The sequence below is a fragment of the Hesperophylax consimilis genome, chromosome 15 (assembly GCF_061612785.1).
Source record: "Hesperophylax consimilis isolate HC1 chromosome 15, BYU_Hcon_1.0, whole genome shotgun sequence".
NCBI lineage: Eukaryota > Metazoa > Arthropoda > Insecta > Trichoptera > Limnephilidae > Hesperophylax > Hesperophylax consimilis.
Window position 1 is genome coordinate 23,872,940 of NC_142850.1, and position 19,123 is coordinate 23,892,062.

Genomic DNA, 19,123 nt, shown 5'->3' on the forward strand with positions numbered 1-19,123 from the left:
TAGGTATCTAGGTGATGAATAATAAATCAAATTTTGAAAAATCAAGTTTTATTCAAGTTTTTAAAAAATAAAATATGTACAATGTGCAATGTGCAATATAACGCAATTAAAAACATTAATAAAGTTGTTAACAATTAAGTAAAAACTTGTTCTCTTCTTCAATATAAAAAAACTTATTTTTATAAAAATACTCTTCGTAATAAAACATCGACGATTAAAGCTTGTTCCCTTTCAAGAACTTATACAGGTTATCACAACAAGAAATGTTTAAAGCAGTACAAAAATACTTAATTAAAAATAATTGTAAAAAAAAAATCGTTCGTCTAACTTCTTACTGGAATGGATTTTTAAGGCACTTTTAATGTAAAATTATGGCATATTTTTCGCAATTGCATTTATGGCAATTTAGTATTGATTTGAAAATGCATCCAAGTACATTATTTTTTGTGAAATTAGAATAAAATTAGTCAATGATATTCAAACATTGGTTGAACCATTTTGTTTCTATTCGATAAATTACCATGGAAGCACTTTATCAATAACTTTAATAAATATACGACTTAACTAATACGGGAGCTTTCAAAAATCACACACAGCAAACTTTATACAGTCTTTCAAACACAACACCCTAAAATTCTTACACACTATTTATCTAGCATATATTCCACATTCATGTTTTCTTTTTATTATTGTATACAAAATATGCCATTATAACGGAAAGAGAGTACCAAAAACAACGTAGCTTACAGCAACAGAAGGATTTCATTTAAGGCAATATTGGCTTTAAAGTTATGTTTGGATAAAGATCCATCTAACAACTACCAAGGTCTCCACATGTCTCCACTGGCTCCTGCTGCAGTACTGGACCCAGGCTGGTGTCTCTCACTCCTCTCGTGTCTATTGTCTTGTCGACTTTCAACATCCTCGAAGTTCTGCGAACTGCTCACTTTGGCGCAAGCAATCTTCGCTACTTTAGCTGGAGAGCCCGCTCTGTGCGCTATCGCCAATAGTCCACCGGTGTTCTCAACGGGGTAAGCCCTCTTTTTAGCAGCATTTGGGGTCAGAGAATAATCCAAAGCTATTTTTGGAGAAGTTCTGTCAAGTAAACGATAGTTTTCTGTGCTTGAATTTACGCTGGGTGGAGTCCACTGCTGTTTGTATGGAGAAACTTCGGCTTGTCTCCAAATTGTCTGAACTTGTCTTCCGGTATCTGTTCTGATGATCTTGGTTTCTCCGATCTTCGATTCCGGAGAAATCGTAGTAGATGAGACTGTTTGCTTTTGTGTCTCGGGGCTTGAATCTGTGTACGATGTGTGACTTGGTGGTGTGGGGAAAGTCGCAGATAGATTCCTGTGGGGAGGGGTGGCAGGTTCAGAATTGATGGAATCGCAGCTGGATACGGATGAAGTAGGGCTCGGAGGTCTGTTGCTGGCATTGCGGACAGTTTGGAATGCGCTGACGTGGTCTTTATGCAGCAGGAAATCAGAGATTGGTGGGGTGAAGGGAAGTTGGCTGTTTGCGGGGAGAACCAAAGCAAGTTCTCCTGTTGGAAGTCTGCTTGGGATCAGCGGTACCCCTCCCACGTGGATGTTTCCATTGAAATCGTGTGGGATTGCTGGAGTTGTTGGCTGGTGTAAGGCGGAGATGCACGCTGAGAGATGTTGGCGCAAGCGGGCTCTGGCTGGGCCGGGAAGGTTGGCTGAGCGGGTCAGGAAGTTGGTGGCTTCGGCCGCGCACTCAGTGAAGCCCTCCCTGAAGCGGGGGAGCACAGCGGGGTCTGCAGAGGCGGCGGCAGCGAGACTCCTGCGCTGAGTGGCCTGCAGGTGGCGCACTGTCATCTCCAGGATATCTGCCTTCTCCAGCTTGGAGTGGCGGGCTGGCTGTGGCAAAAGGAAAATAATTATAAGTATAAAATTGACAAAGTTTCATTAAAAGATAATTAAAGATGTACACAAAACTAAGGACGTAATAGTAAAATCGAACGCACGTGTCTAACCAAAAGCTACAAGAAATGATTTGACAAGGAGTGCTACCGTAATGTACCTAAAAACACACACCAATCTTGGACCAAGTACAAGTACAATTTCGGAAAACAATGGACAATAAATTTAAAAAATAATAATAACTAGAAAAATAAGACACATTACAACTCAATTCAATAATTTTATATTCACCAAAATGAACTCCTTAGAACAGTCTATATATCTATAAAGGAATTAATTGCGACAAGGCAAGAATAATGACAACCTCAATTCACATGCAACCTCTATTTATAATAAATTATGTATGTATTATGTTTTGCATATTATATAAAACGTAATGATCATTAAATTTTTTTCAAATTAACACATCATTAAATGTTAAAAATTGTAATTTTGTTTAGTCATACAATATAAATCCATCCCAATCTATCCAACAATGAAAAATGCCCACGGATATTATAATTCACAAGTAAAAACTACCATTCGCAATTTTAGATGCTTTTATTATGTTTGCAGTGGTTTAACAATGTCCCTCTTGTAAAGCTATGAAACCCATTTTGACATGCGCCAAATTTTCATTCTTAAGTCTCTGCCCTTCGCTACGGGGTAAGAGGTAAGATTAATTCATCTTCCTTGCACAAAGGAGAATGGACCACCCTCGAGGAGACGATGTCGACTCCACGTGTGGGAAGGGGCTCACATTCCTGATGTTTTTACAATTCCATTCAAACCACTTGTATATTTTGAACTTCTGCAAAAACGAAGAATTTAACAATATCAAATACCACACAAACGTGGGTCAATTTCTAGAAATGCCGTGAGAAGGATTAAATTTTTTCAATTTCTCTATTGAAAAATAAGTATTTCATAAGAAAGCTTCTTTGGCAGGGTACTAGTAGTTAGAAAAACAACATACGAGCATAGAGCTATACAATTTGAGACGGTATCTCCACTGTTAGAACGCGATAAGCGATGCGCGTAGACCGGATTCGATCATTTTAGTCAGAGCGTTGAAGGCGTTGGAGATCATCTGTCATGTAAAATGTGAAATCTATTTTTTCGCTTCCATCACTTACCTTGCATCAGATGCCGTATTTATGATTTTTTGGTAGGTTGTAATAAAAATATGAAAAAAAAAATCATACTAGGTAGACTTTGTCAAAAATCCACAAAACTGCGAATTTTTTTTCAGATTTTGTCAATTTTGACCCAGAAAGACATATTTTTTAGCAAAGAATGTTAGATGCTTTTGGAAGTAGACAAAATTTTCTACAATTTAAAATGAAGACATTTTTATTAAGTCCACATCTGATGATACTGTAAGCAAAATTGCACGCAATAAGTCAACTCAACTAGTTCCAGCTCACACGTTGTTTCCATCATAAGTTTTTAAAAATATCTAAATGAAATTGTCATCTCTAAAACAATTTCTGTAACATGGTGAGGTCGTTTTAATGCCAACGGATCGTACATTACCAGCATTAGGTAATAAACTATTTTTCTGGTTCTGATGACTAAGTTTTTTCTATTATATTTGAGTTATTCTAATTAGAATAAATAAATACGATCTGTTTCTCTTCCTAGTGTCTTCACAGAAATCTGTAGGTTTGTTTGACCTTTGTGGGTGATGGTACCATTGCCACCCAGCAGCAAGCAGCCAGTATTCTGTATTACTTGCAGAACGGTAAATATCAAGTGAAGTCACTTCTTCCCACCCATTCACATAGGAGTGTCGCGATGTTTATTGAATTAGAAAGGCCTGTATTTGACGGAGCGTCAAATTGATAGCGATCTTTCGCCACATAATATTTTAAAAATCAAATTGCCGTACCTAAACGTCTTTTGGTTCAGGATTTTTCCATTGGAAATCATTTTCTAAAGATACAGGGCATAACTTAGCACATCACTTCCGTCTCGTTACAGCAGTACCTTACAGACAAGACAGACGCGTATCACGTGATACGTCGTAACGTGTGGCAGTTATTAAAAAAATATTTGTTTTTAATTGAAAAAACGCCGTATCGGACGGCAAAATTAATGACAATTGCTTTTTTTCTCTAAATATGCACAGGAATAGACTGTCGGGTACGTACTGATAAACGCTGTATAATTTGCTAGCATAAATTAGGTATGTTGTTTATCTGTTTGTATGTAACAAGAAATTATAGTAACCTAACCTAACCTCTGAATATAATAAAAGGTAAAATATTTCTATATTTTTCTATATTCTTACCAAAATTATTAAGATCAAGAAAGTAAAGTAAGTACTTGCAAGCAATTTTTTTATAAACCATTACTTCTAGGGTATGATGTAATAATAATAATAATATATATCTTTATTTAAGATAGTTTGCACATTACAACTAAAAATGCATATTACATGTACATTGATTTGTACATTTTTTTATAGTTATAAAAATTACAGAAAAATACAAAAATAATATGATAAAGATAAAAAAGAAAATAAAAGTACAGTTAGTATGCATCGAAAAAACTCTATATCAATACGATATTGACGAAATCTGTCTTCTATGGTCAATTAGCGATATTTGCGAGCACGGTCAGAATATGATTTCGAAAGTTGCTAGAAAAAATCCGACGATTTTAGCGCGGCCTCCAAGTTGTCAGACAAACTGTCAATATGCACCACTTTTTGGATAATGTCATTCGTTATGCAAAATAACTGGCTTAAAAATCAATGGAAGTGAACTAACTGAGCTCTTAGAACTGATCGTGTACATGATCCATTGACTTAATTAAATCACCTAAAACGTGATCAATTGATTCTGTTCCAGCTTCGAGAAACAAAAGTTTTTAGTTATGTTATGTATGACTAATGACCTCGTGAACTAATTAACTCCCTTTTTAATGTCAAACAGTACATGTGAACTGCCAATGTATAATAAAGTTAATATTTCAATTCGACATTGTCAATTTATTCGTATTTTTAACATTTACGTAGCCGTCTGACGTTTAGGAATGTCAATTCATAGAGAGATGTGCCAGTGTTGCCAGCGTATACCTTTTTCTGATTATTGCCTTATCAATATCGGTCTGGATATCAATCATCGCCACCGTGCTAGGGAAATCAGTTTAAAATCATCTGCAGATACGCCTATCGATCTGATATTTCAAAGTTATCAATCTCACGGTGCTAGACCCCGTGGTGGTCATTTATTACTTTTGGTAAAAATATTTTTTAGCTAACTGATGACATAAGTAATTAAAACAATTTGTCGACAAAATAAGATCATTAAAACTCTTTTTAAATCTGAATACTACGAAAGAGTACCAAATGTCTGAAAACAGTGAAACAATTGAATTCACAATTTGAGGAATGTTGGATGAGGGGAAAGAGATTCAAGCAACGCCAACGTTTCGATTCCGAGTGGTGATCTTTCAGCAGGGCTATACTGCAAGTGTCTACAGTAGTGTATGTAATATATTTGTTCGTCTTTCTTCCGGTACCTTCCTACGCGGACTCGCGGAGTATAACAGTAACATTTCACGTGACAATGTAGGGTGGGATGTACTGTACATTTGTATAACTAAGAACGGAACAAGGGAAGTGTTTAAATCAAATCTACTCACGTCTCCTCACGAGGGGAAGTCAAGAAAAATATAAGGTCGGAACAATCAATATTCAATCCACTGATTTTAAATAGAGCTTTGGAAGGTTCGTCTGAACCATAGAATACAGACAGCTGCTCTAAAGTCAGAGGGGAAATTTTTAAAAAGATATCTCATTTTGATTTGTCTCCCTTCATTATTATTGTTTATTATTAGGGTTGCCTTTACGGAAGGAAGAACCTTGCAGACTTAGCCTACTTCGCTATTATAGTTTTCTGTACTTATAAACGTTACTCATCAAGAAAATGAAGTCTCGCAAAGAGATCTAACCGGTTTTTTGTCAAATATAAGATAATAATGGAAAACTATTCAAAGGCTCGTTTTCTTTAGACAACTGCAATTACTGTATAGGTTTATCTTATTATCTGTGTTATTTATGATTTTGCAACTCATAATATGTCATTTGGTCTTTCTTCTTGCAGGTTGATAAAATAATTCCACACTTCTTAGTTATTGTTTGAAATTACGTGCCAAATAGTTGCGTTTACCTATAAATTTCACACAAAAAATCCGTGCACAATTAATGACGCCAGAGATCACGTAGGAGAGTTTTTACTTATTCAGACAAAGTGATTGAATGATTTTATAATGAAAACGCCTCAGTTCAAATATGTCCAACTTCCTAAAGTGTTTTCGCAGCAGACAATCAGATTCGTGATGACTTATAGTTAAGATTACACCATAATGCGAAAGACAGACAGATGACGTTTTTGCAGATGTGATTTAAAAAATAATCGCAAAAGCACGCATTTTAAAGGGGCTTAACAATGCATTGAAAAGATTGCGCTCAGTTCCCATGCAGGGGTAGAAATGTAAACCAAAACATCCCCTAAGTTCTTAGTTTCTTAGCCAAACGAGCACCTTTCATTAAAATAATGTTAAGTGAAGGAATTCAACAATAAATTGTTATTCCTAATTCACCTCCCTCCAACTTTATTATACAGGAAGGGTGGTTGCGTGGGACCTCTCCGTGTGAAGCTATTCCGCAGGTAACCTATACATACTTAACATATATGTATAGATACGTATTATTATCATGGTAGTTACATTATTCGTTAAACGTTAGGAGAACACTGCTATGCTAATGACAATGCCGGACACAGTGCCACCTGGTATACTATGTTATACCAGTTGACCGTGCTAATGAATCGTGGGAAAACTAAAGCGTACTTACATATACTGCTTGTGCTTGTAGTATAGGAGCTGCATACATACACGTCAGATTACAGTATAGGAGACGCATATCGATACATAGACTATATTATACCTACAGTTTATCCACGGTGTCCGGACGCTCGTCGTACAAGCGGGAAACTGGAGAATTTGAATTCTACATTACATTTTGGATCGATTTTGTGGTAAAACTGTTTTTTTTTTTTATTGAGTTTCAGTTTTTGATAAAGTTATTTTTTTTATCTAGTTATATTTATCATAATATTCTGTTACTTTCTTAGCTATTTATTTTCTTTTAAAATGCGTCGAAGTGTAGACCCAACTCCAATAGTTTCTTAACCCCAAATTTGTGTAAAAATGTAAATAAATTAAAAAACGTTAAAAAATGTTTGAATCGAAAGTTAGGTTTTCAACGGAAAACCTAACTTTAATAACGATTAGCTTCGTTGCCAAATCTCAGCCAGGTTTTGAACATTTAAACTTTTTTTAAATTGAAAGTTAATTGAAATTAAATCGAACAATCACTCCCTGAAATTTAGCGGTATGAGCGTGAACGTTGTATTTTCCTACCCACGTGTGTATGTTTTGGACTGAATACCATTATGCTACGTATATATACGCAAGCTAAGCTACCGAGCAAAGCCCGAATGATGCAACCGCAAATGGTGCGAAATGGTGATAATGGTTGTTTATCAGTTGCAACAACTATTAACATAGGGACAATAGTTGCTTATTAGTTGTATAAAATTCTAAAAACGTTGAATATTAGTGAGGGGGCTAGCACTTAATTTTTTTAGCATTTAACAGTGCATAAAATAAAAAAAGCATTGGTCACCATGGGGACTATTACCTAAATATAGTATTATATCTATTTCATATTTTAATTAAAAGTTGTTGATTATTGTCTTAAATTATTAAATTGCCATTGTTTTTGCTACCACTAATGTCCGAACACCATGTACCAGTGTGTAAAGTACACACTTATCAAAGAGTACGTAAATTCACCCCTCTATTAGCCAATGTTTCCGATGACATACGGATAAAAATTAGTACCTACCTAGTACGGAAATGAAGATTCCCATGGATTCACTGACATTTGTCGCGTTTTGTTAATGGTGTCAGATGTTGTTGTTATGTTATTAATATTAATTGAAATGTAAACATCTGCAATTTTATGGGGGATTGATGAGATCCCTCAGTTGGAATATTAGTAAACAAATGAACTCGTATGCAACATTACGTATGTTCAATAAAAAATACATTTGTGGGTATACCTAATTAGAATTAGAATAAAATAATTTTGTTCGAATACACTTTATTTGAGTAAAATATATAAACCAACTGGTTTTGATTCGACATGAACCTTCATCAAGGTTTTATAAAACATACTTTAATTACAATAAAATATAACTTCATGTCTGCCCTGCAAAAGTTGTGTTTCAAATTGAATTTAATAAAATGCAAGAGTACATAAGAGTTCTACCTTATTTTTTTTAAAATAAATAAAGATTTCTGTCGTACAATATTAAAGTATATATTTATAGAAAGCAGAAGAACATCTTGTTTCAGAGAACTTGAACAATTCATCAAATTTCAAAGTTAATATTAAAGTTCTATTATTATCAATAATTTTGTGAAAAAAACTTGCCCCAAATCACTATTTTTATTAATCTTTATAACGAATTGGTGTACATTATTAATACCATAAAAATTGCTTTATATAAGTTGAAGGTTTTCCTATCGTTTCGCTTGAATAGAATACAAATAAAAAATAATTTACTCAATAAAAAATATAAATGTAAACTACTTTTAAAAAAAAATCTATAGAAATGTATGAACGCGTAAAGGAAACAACTTTTTAAAAATACAGTAATATAGCTAAGATTATCTGTGACAGTTTCACTTGATAAACTTTTTTGCTTTCTTATAAAATTATTAACAAAATAAATAAAAAACGAGTTTTGTGCTTGAAGTCGAACGTTTTTAGACTCCGTTTGCCAAGCGATTTTAATGCCTATTACCTACAATATAAGGTATACCAAGAATACACACATTTTTGGCTTGAAGCTTCCTCTTAACCTCACGCATGCACAAAACCCAATCGGTTGTCAATAAAACGTGTTTCAATATCTAATTTCGACATTGATCCAATATCCAAAAACGCCAGGTAAATTTTTTCCCATGCATTTTCTGCGTGATTTGATATTCGAGATAGCAACACTACACCCATCGGTGCGTCAGATTACATATTGCGTCAGGTACCTACCTAGTGTCTGCTTGCCTTTACGAAGTAGTTACCTGCCTATAAACATTACCTAACAAAGTAACTGCAGTGCTGTGAAATATCCGCATTTATTTTTTTTAATTTCTTTATTCTATGACTAGGCGAATACTATTACATTTAAAATTAACGTTTTCTTATTACAAAAACATTCATTTAAAAATAAAACTCAATAATAATTCATCATTTTGAATAAATGCTCGATACTCTAGTCAGTATGCCTATTGATCAAAAGGTACTTATTTGAACTTTTCGGGTAATTGTCTAGGCGTGCATTGGTGTCTAATGATTACAAAAGATGCTTTGAGGTATCCCATATTCTAGAATATGTCTAAGTCAAAGGTAGGCAAAAACCAGACATATTCCGATCGTTGTTGGTAGGTACGCATTACACACATCTATAGGTTAGGTACTTGAATATTCTGTGAGAAAATTCCATCAAAGGGTTAGCTTTATGGTTCACAGGGGTCACTCACTGTTCACGTGGTTCATCTCAAACTACACAGTCTCCAAGTCAACTAAAATCAATGTTCAAAGCCTGCATAATGCTCCTTGAGTACCGGAATCAGTTTCTCGGGGCGATTGTGTAATTTGATATCTGAGTGCTTTTCGTGATGTTCTTATTTTATGAGACGGCCATAGAATCTTTCGTCTCTCTTCCGCATTCCGGATGCTTTGTTTCCTTTTTGAGTTTTGCGGCAGGATAGACGAGTTTGGCAGACAAAAAACGACACGGATTTATATTATAATGTATTATATTATTGTTCGTGGCGTATAACAGGATCAAAGGGGGGTTCGTTGGGTGAAAAGTGAGTCACTTGTGTATTTATAGGTAGATAAGCCGGAGCTAATTCGATTCACTTGAAGACTGGAAAATTATGGATTGTAGGAGTGATAAAACTAATCATCTATTTTTGATTGATGACTCATATTCCGTGAGAATCTTTGACCCAAGGACGGGAATCTTCGTGAGAAAGACACATAGCTCACCATACATAAAAGCTCCGTTGTATTCTCTCCCTCCTACTCATAAACGTAGGTAAATGTAACAGAAAAAGAACTTGAACTAACAATGGAACTTTCATTTGCAAGATAATTAAACAGTTTTTTTAAACTTTTATATTTTAACTTTAGGCATTCACTATTGAGTGTTCTTGTCCACAAAATAAAAAGTGAGCTCATTTTAAAATACTTACTATTTTAGAATATCTATTAAGCAGGTAACTTTTTAGCCGATTGGCCATTCAGGCCTTCTTAATTACACCACAAGGACACCAAAGCAAAAAATTACACCACAAGAGCTTAAAGTCAAAAAATATTAAAACTCAAATTTAAAGATGATATTTGAAAAAAAAAATACAATAGTAACGCAATAATCGTAATCAAGTATTACTAATAGCACTACTTTTTTCAATGTTCTGTTTTGTCATAGAATCCCATCAACACCAAATTTGAGAATTGGACGGAGAGAATAATTTTTTGAAAAATTAATTTGTTTCTTTCTTCGGATTGTATTAGTTAACTGTGATTTATGTTTGATATAAATAAAAACGGACTTAAGTCTTTCTTAGGATTAGATTTGTTAAGGTTTAATAAATGTAAAGAGAAGATTTTTATTTATTTGGGTGGCATTTGTTACGTTTGGTTTATGTTAAATATAATGTGAAGTGGACTTACGCCTTTCTTAGAATAGTATTTTCTAAGTTTGATAGGTTTAGTATAATGTACAGTGGAGTTAGGTCTTTGTTAGGATGGCATTTGCTAAGTTTGATTTAGGTTAAATATAATGTGAAGTGGACTTACGCCTTTCTTGGGATAGGATTTGTTAAGTTTGATAGGGTTAATATAGTGTACTGTGGAGTTAGGTCTTTCTTGTGATGGCATTTGTTAAGTTTGGTTTAGTTAAATATAATGTGAAGTGGACTTGCGTCTTTTATTAGGATATGATTTGTTAAGTTTGATAAGTTTAATCAAAATGCAAAGTGAACTTGGGTCTTTCTAAGGATATAGGATTTGTTAAGTTAGATAGGTTTAATATAGTGTAAAGTGGACTTACGTCTTTCTTCATGGCCTCCAAGATGAGATCTTTCAGCTCCCCGAGGCACTGGTTAATCCTCGCCCTTCTCTTCTTTTCCATGATCGGCTTATTCGTCTGTGGGAAAACATACATCTCTGTCAGATAGTGCAACTGCTTACCTCTCATTAGTATTCATAGCACCACTCCTCTCAGGTCATTTATTAAAGATATATATCAGTTTATCGTTACCTATGATTACACATTTTAAATACCTATATATCTGTACATTTCTTTGTGTTTTGCGTTTGAATCCAACTAAAATACTTAGGCCCAGTTGTTTCGCTGAAATTCAAATGTAACATTTTCATCAAATGATGAACATGAATTTCTAAGAAACAACTAGACGTTATGGCGTATACGTACACGAAAACTTCGGCCGTAGACTTATTCAAGATACCACACGGCAGAACAGATGTTCTAGCATAGCATAGCATGACAAGAGGAATGGGAAATTTCTAAAACAGTAGATAGGTATATTAAATTACTCTTTAAATAATTTTAAAACTTTTTTAATACTTTCTTTCTTTTGTATTATTAATATGTAATGCAATAATATCAATTTAATTTAAAAACTAGTTTAGGACCTGTACCTATACAAAGATATATATTTTTAAATGTTTCAACCAAAAATTAGGTAGGTGGAAACTATTTTAAAAAATGTGAAGTAATAAGAAATTGAAAAATGTCATGCCAAGGTGAAATTAAATTATAGAAAAATGGGGAAGAGCAAGGTTTCGAAATACTTGGCTTTTCAGATCTGGTCACTAAACATGGTTAAAGAAATTATGTTATTTTGTCTTTGTGCCCTGCAAGCAGTGATGGCTCGTAACTTTTTAGTCTGATAGATGCTAAGTTTTAAAAAATCGACATTATTGATGTTGTTTTTGAAGATTTTCTTAAAATTTCAGTTTGGCAGTCCGCTGCACCGATTTCTTAGAAATTTTCATACAAAAACCGAATTTTTTGGAAAAAAACTATTTCGGCTACAACATCAAAAATATACATTTTTGAATATTAGCACTCTAGTACACCCAAAAGTCATCAGCCGCCACTGCCCACAAGAGTTCAAATTACGGCATCCCCAACATTAAGGTATGTATGGTAAGATGAAGGTTGGGAAAACATGGTTTAATCTCACCAAGACGATGCTGAGAATATCAATCATCTGAAATTATTTGTTCACGAGTACTAGCTAATCAAATAATATTTCATCTGGTTTGATGGACTTTTTTATTGTTTACGACTTACATAATACATTTTCAAATCCCACAAATAAATAATTGTGATTCATCAACCATGCTTAAGAATAAGTATGATTTGGGGGTGTTGGCTTCTGTTTAACGTTTCGGAGTTCCTGATTGCATGGTGATTGGCAGTGATTAGAGGCTGATTACAGGTTGGGAGTGTTTCTACTGAAACCGTTGGAGCCTAGCCAAGCCTGAATCCTGGTATCACGGGCTACCCTGGACTCTCGAGGGGTCTAGGAGGTCTTATATTATGATTTAAAATCTTCATAAGTTTGTTCCGATTCATTATTTTCACCCTGCTTATGGCATTTTCATACCCAATCATTTATGACACCCAGTGGAATGGAATTACTCTATCTTGGTACACTCTCTTTGCTTCATTCAATGATGTTATTATTTCATAAATCATACATTTCTGTTATTCCTAGTTTGTTCATTTGTTAGGTTGTAAATATTATGTTACTTATTCCTGTGTCAGTTCCCGACTTGTTCTTTCATCCACATACGCGTTATATATTCTCTTAACATTCATTACTCCATCCATCAGCTCCATATGTCCAAAATTATCAAGAAATAAAAACTTTGGACATATAAAATCGCACCGATAGTGACATTATCAAGGTGTTAAACATTCACATTTTATCGTGTATTATTTTTGGGGTATTATGCCGTGTTGCGTTCCTCCTCCTTTAGCCAACGTTTCGGACAGCGTTACAGTGTTCATCCCAGATGATGGACACTGTAACGCAACATGGCGTAATACCCCAAAAATAAATCACGATAATACTTTTGGCCGTTCCTGGGGCGCCCCCGACATGTTCTTTCTAGGAACTCCCTTCCCTGTCAATCGGCTCTACATTATTAAATTATAAAAAATTAAACTACAGCCTTGGGCTAATATAATACAGTGGTAAACAGAAACCTATTGAAAATGATAATCATGAATATATCAGGTAAACAAATAGGTTTTTTTTTTAATTCTTTTTGATATCTTCTATGATTGTGCGTCCCAGTTTTGTTCTTCCATCCTTTTATATTCTCCTCAACCTCTTTTCTCTGTCCATCTTCTCTACAAGTCCAATATCATCAATAAATTATCCCGACAGAAAACAAACTAAAAGTAACTTGGATCATTTTTCTTTGCTGAAAGTTCTAATCATTCAAGATAGCAATAATTAGTTTTCATTAATTCCTACGTTTTCCTGGTCTGTCCTAGTATCCTTCTTCAATCTCGATACATTCTTCTGACTCTCCTTTCTTCGTCCATCCGCTCTATAGTCTAAGAGGTCACGGTCTTTTTCATAACGATCAGAGGAATGGGTAGTTTTAGTACATATTCAAAGTATGGCATCTCCGCATATGAAAAACGTTGGTCTGCCTGCTCTAAGTGGTTGCAACTATGAGTTATAGAGCTTACAAGAGGCTTTATTGTTTCGAAAAAAAAACGATCAGAGGAATGGGTAGTTTTAGTACATATTCAAAGTATGGCGTCTCCGCATATGAAAAAAGTTGGTCTGCCTGCTCTAAGTGGTTGCAACTATGAGTTATAGAGCTTACAAGATTAGGCTACATTGTTGCTAAAAAAAAAAAGATCACAGAAATGGGTAGTTTTAGTACATATTCAAAGTACGGTGTCTCCGCATATGAAAAAAGTTGGTCTGCCTGCTCTAAGTGGTTGCAACTATGAGTTATAGAGCTTACAAGAGGCTTCATTGTTTCGAAAAAAAAACGATCAGAGGAATGGGTAGTTTTAGTACATATTCAAAGTATGGCGTCTCCGCATATGAAAAAAGTTGGTCTGCCTGCTCTAAGTGGTTGCAACTATGAGTTATAGAGCTTACAAGATTAGGCTACATTGTTGCTAAAAAAAAAAAGATCACAGAAATGGGTAGTTTTAGTACATATTCAAAGTACGGTGTCTCCGCATATGAAAAAAGTTGGTCTGCCTGCTCTAAGTGGTTGCAACTATGAGTTATAGAGCTTACAAGAGGCTTCATTGTTTCGAAAAAAAAACGATCAGAGGAATGGGTAATTTTAGTACATATTCAAAGTATGGCGTCTCCGCATATGAAAAAAGTTGGTCTGCCTGCTCTAAGTGGTTGCAACTATGAGTTATAGAGCTTACAAGAGGCTTCATTGTTTCGAAAAAAAAAACGATCAGAGGAATGGGTAATTTTAGTACATATTCAAAGTATGGCGTCTCCGCATATGAAACAAGTTGGTCTGCCTGCTCTAAGTGGTTGAAACTTCGAGTTATAAAGCTTACAAGATTAGGCTACATTGTTTCGAAAAAAAAAACGATCAGAGAAATTGTCAGTTTTAGTATATATTCAAAGTATGGCCTCTCCGCAGATGAAACAAGTTGGTCTGGCGGCTCTCAGTGGTTGCATTTCAGAGTTATGATGCGCGCAAGTCATTGCATTGTTGCGAAAAAAACGATAACAGAAATGGTCAGTTTTAGTACCTATTCGAAGTATGGTGTCTCCACAGGTGAAACGAGTTGGTCTGCCTGCTCTCAATGGTTGTATTTCAAAGAAAAAAAATAACAGTAATCAATAAAATAAAAAAAATTAAATCGAACAAATCCAATTTTTATTAATTCAACTTCCATAATCTAAACATCTTTGGGTAAAATCACAGATTAATCATTTTGTAGAATATTACTAAGGCTTAAAGAGTTAAATATTTACTTACTTCTAATATTCTTTTAATATTTTTATGAGCTTTTTCATTAGTCACATCAAAACATCATGGATTTTGGCGATAAAAGTAAAAAATAGCTTAAAAAAAGGGGTCTACGGTATCGTATACCGTTTACCTAATTCGAGTTTGAGGGATTTCTTAACGTACTTCGAAAAATGGTGTTCAGAAAACATAAAAAAAGACAACCTAATATTATAGTAGGAGATTTCAATATAAACATGAATAAAAATGCAGACATCTATACTTATATCTATATTTTTCAGATATACTTAAAACTGACCATTTCTCTGATCGTTTTTTTTCGCAACAATGTAGCCTAATTTTGTAAGCTTTATAACTCGAAGTTGCAACCACTTAGAGCAGGCAGACCAACTTTTTTCATATGCGGAGACGCCATACTTTGAATATGTACTAAAACTACCCATTTCTGTGATCGTTTTTTTTTTTCGCAACAATGTAGCCTAATCTTGTAAGCTCTATAACTCATAGTTGCAACCACTTAGAGCAGGCAGACCAACTTTTTTCATATGCGGAGACGCCATACTTTGAATATGCACTAAAACTACCCATTTCTGTGATCGTTTTTTTTTCCGCAACAATGTAGCCTAATCTTGTAAGCTCTATAACTCATAGTTGCAACCACTTAGAGCAGGCAGATCAACTTTTTTCATATGCGGAGACGCCATACTTTGAATATGTACTAAAACTACCCATTCCTGCGATCGTTTTTTTTTCGAAACAATGAAGCCTCTTGTAAGCTCTATAACTCATAGTTGCAACCACTTAGAGCAGACAGACCAACTTTTTTCATATGCGGAGACGCCATACTTTGAATATGTACTAAAACTACCCATTCCTCTGATCGTTTTTTTCGAAACAATTAAGCCTCTTGTAAGCTCTATAACTCATAGTTGCAACCACTTAGAGCAGGCAGACCAACTTTTTTCATATGCGGAGACGCCATACTTTGAATATGCACTAAAACTACCCATTTCTGTGATCGTTTTTTTTTCCGCAACAATGTAGCCTAATCTTGTAAGCTCTATAACTCATAGTTGCAACCACTTAGAGCAGGCAGATCAACTTTTTTCATATGCGGAGACGCCATACTTTGAATATGTACTAAAACTACCCATTCCTCTGATCGTTTTTTTTTCGAAACAATGAAGCCTCTTGTAAGCTCTATAACTCATAGTTGCAACCACTTAGAGCAGGCAGACCAACTTTTTTCATATGCGGAGACGCCATTCTTTGAATATGCACTAAAACTACCCATTCCTCTGATCGTTTTTTTTTCGAAACAATGAAGCCTCTTGTGAGCTCTATAACTCATAGTTGCAACCACTTAGAGCAGGCAGACCAACTTGTTTCATATGCGGAGACGCCATACTTTGAATATGTACTAAAATTACCCATTCCTGTGATCGTTATGAAAAAGACTGTGACCTCTCAGTCTACTATATGTCAAAAGTATTAATATTATAGAATCTCTAAACCCAAACAAAAGCCTTAAAACAGTTAGCTTATCTCTCACTAATACTGACCAATCTAATAAAAGCTAATAGTTATGTTAGAAGATAAGTTGAAGCAATTAGTGTTTGAAATGTGTTAAAGAACGGGTTTATGAGACCTTGACCCTAAATATCTAAAAAGGGTTTTCGGGAGCGGAAATGCGCGGAGCCTACAGCCTCCGCGCCGGAAGTCGGCTAATGATGTGTGGCGTTTATTTGTCCCAAAAACCTTTTTATTTGGGTCACATGGAAAACCCTTTCCTTCAGGATAAATAATTCATTGTCAAATTTAGTTTATCGTTTTATAATGATGTCGTCAGCTCAAAAAGCACAATAAAAATAACAAAATTTTAATATTTATTTACAAATGTCGGGATTTCATCTTTTTTATTTATATATTATTAACTCCACCTTGAGAGAAGATTTTCCTTAAGGCCTGTGTCAGCTTTGGGGATGCTGTGTGAAGGTAAATTCGATGTTTTAATTTTTGTTTCAATCCTTAATAATAGCGTGGTGCCTAATTGAAATGATAGTATGGAAAATTAAGTATTGGTCTAGTGAGACTAATGGATATTTTGGAGATGTTGTGAGGCTAAAGGTAGTGGGGAGGGGACGAGAAGTACCTGGCTATTCAGATCTGGTCAGAAAATACGGCTAAAGCCATTTTACACAATGTTTCAATGCTAAATGGTGGTCTTACACCAGGGCGATACTGAGAGTATCTTCCACATTGGAACATGTCGCAAACACACCTTATATTATTTTAAATTATGAAATAACACAAATGTTGTGATTGCATTTCGCGTTTAGATTATACACCCTTTGTGAAGTTTAATTTAAAATAAATAAAATTAACTTATTAATTTATTGCATCTCACTATATTTAAATTACGTGTTTTCTCATAAAAATTAACCTTACTAGGACTAAGCCTGTATCGAGGTTAATAATTTATAATTGAGTGAAACAAACATAGAGTAAACACAAACTTAAAGTAATACTACATACAAACACAAAATATTTCAAAAAGATAGAAAAAAAATTATTTTTCTGATGAGTTAACAGATGGGTAATTTGACAGTATATATTGTTAACAATATTTGAACCAGAACTATTAAAATATTTATGTAACTTTAGACTTACTTTTCTAAGCTCAGCCTTGGACAAAGCCGAATGATCGTCTCCATATTCTTGACGAGAGTCGAATTCGTCTTCACTAATTGGCATTTTAATCACTTTAACAAACAATATGATATACAAAATCAAAAACTTCAACAGCAAGCCACAACTTATTACTCAATCCTCGAAACAACTTTGTTATGTATTTTTTTAAAAGAACAACTTCAATTTCACAATATATATTTCTGACCGGTCGCTTCGACCTCAAATGTCAATCTGACAGATAACAATTATTCCATATTTAAAATTTCCCACGGAGAGTGAATTACCCCCTCCCTTTATTTAATAACCATAGATGGCGTCCCGTTCGCACTCGCGGGAAAGGGATAGCCCATCTGTCATAACGTGAATTGGCGATATCCCCGTCCCTATCGGTAGGTAGGGAACCAGTATAGGACCTCTCACTCCTTCGTATAACTATTTTGTGCTCACCAGGTATGAATAACAGCGCTCGTCAACCATTTTTAATAAATTTATTAATCGTTTAAGACTATTGAAAATAATCTTTAGTAAGACAGAAGGGTTTGATTTGAAAAAGGTTGGCTTACCTTTCAAAAAATTTCTAGAGCTTTTCAATAATTAAGTTGTTTTTTGTTTATTTACTTTATACGAGTATATTTATTTGTACAGCACCCTTGAAGTGATTTTTCACAAAAAAGTGATGTAAAAATCTGCCACTTTTAATCATCAATATTATAATTCAACGCAAAATAAAAATAATCACGGGTTAATTAAGAGGTATAAATAACAAAATATAGATTATTATCAATGCGAAAATAAATTTAAGAAATGGCTAAATATAATATAATTTAATTTAACACATATAACTAATAATTTAGATCAACTATTAATTTACAACTAATGTGTCTAACTTAATTCTACGTGATCATAGATGAAGTAAATTCACTTATTTTATTAAAATACGCTTTTTGCAAGCGTGTTCATAATATTAAGATAAATTATTTGTTTGCGCCCGTATATACGCAATATGAATACGAATAAACAGTAATGTCCGTAAAAAAACTAAATTCTTTCAAAAAAGGCATACAAATACAATATTGGATTGAATCATCGGTATAATATTTTATTTGTATGCCTTCTATGAATATAGAATTGATCGAAAGTTGAAGTCGATTCAACATAAGGTTTCTATTTTTATCCAACGTTCAACTATGGAATATAAAACTTGTTCTCACTGATCTATTTCATAGATTCTATGAAATATATCATAGAATAGATGAGATAGGAAAGCGCCATTACTAATGAAGTAAACAAACAGATATTTTCTAGCATCACTTCAGCGCTATTTTAATTTGGTTTTTATTTCTTGATTGAATGAATA

At 34.1% G+C, this 19,123-nt stretch overlaps 1 protein-coding gene across 1 annotated transcript; it reads right to left on the reverse strand.

Moving 5' to 3' along the window:
• Positions 1 to 247: 247 nt before the first annotated feature.
• LOC149417523 (uncharacterized) lies at positions 248 to 17,975 on the reverse strand. The gene is made up of 3 exons (XM_089640061.1): positions 17,746 to 17,975; positions 11,123 to 11,218; positions 248 to 1,880 (listed from the first exon to the last, which is right to left on the reverse strand). The coding sequence occupies exons 1-3, from the start codon at positions 17,827 to 17,829 to the stop codon at positions 819 to 821; spliced, it is 1,242 nt and encodes a 413-aa protein (XP_089496187.1). The 5' UTR covers positions 17,830 to 17,975; the 3' UTR covers positions 248 to 818.
• Between the last annotated feature and the right edge of the window lie 1,148 nt (positions 17,976 to 19,123).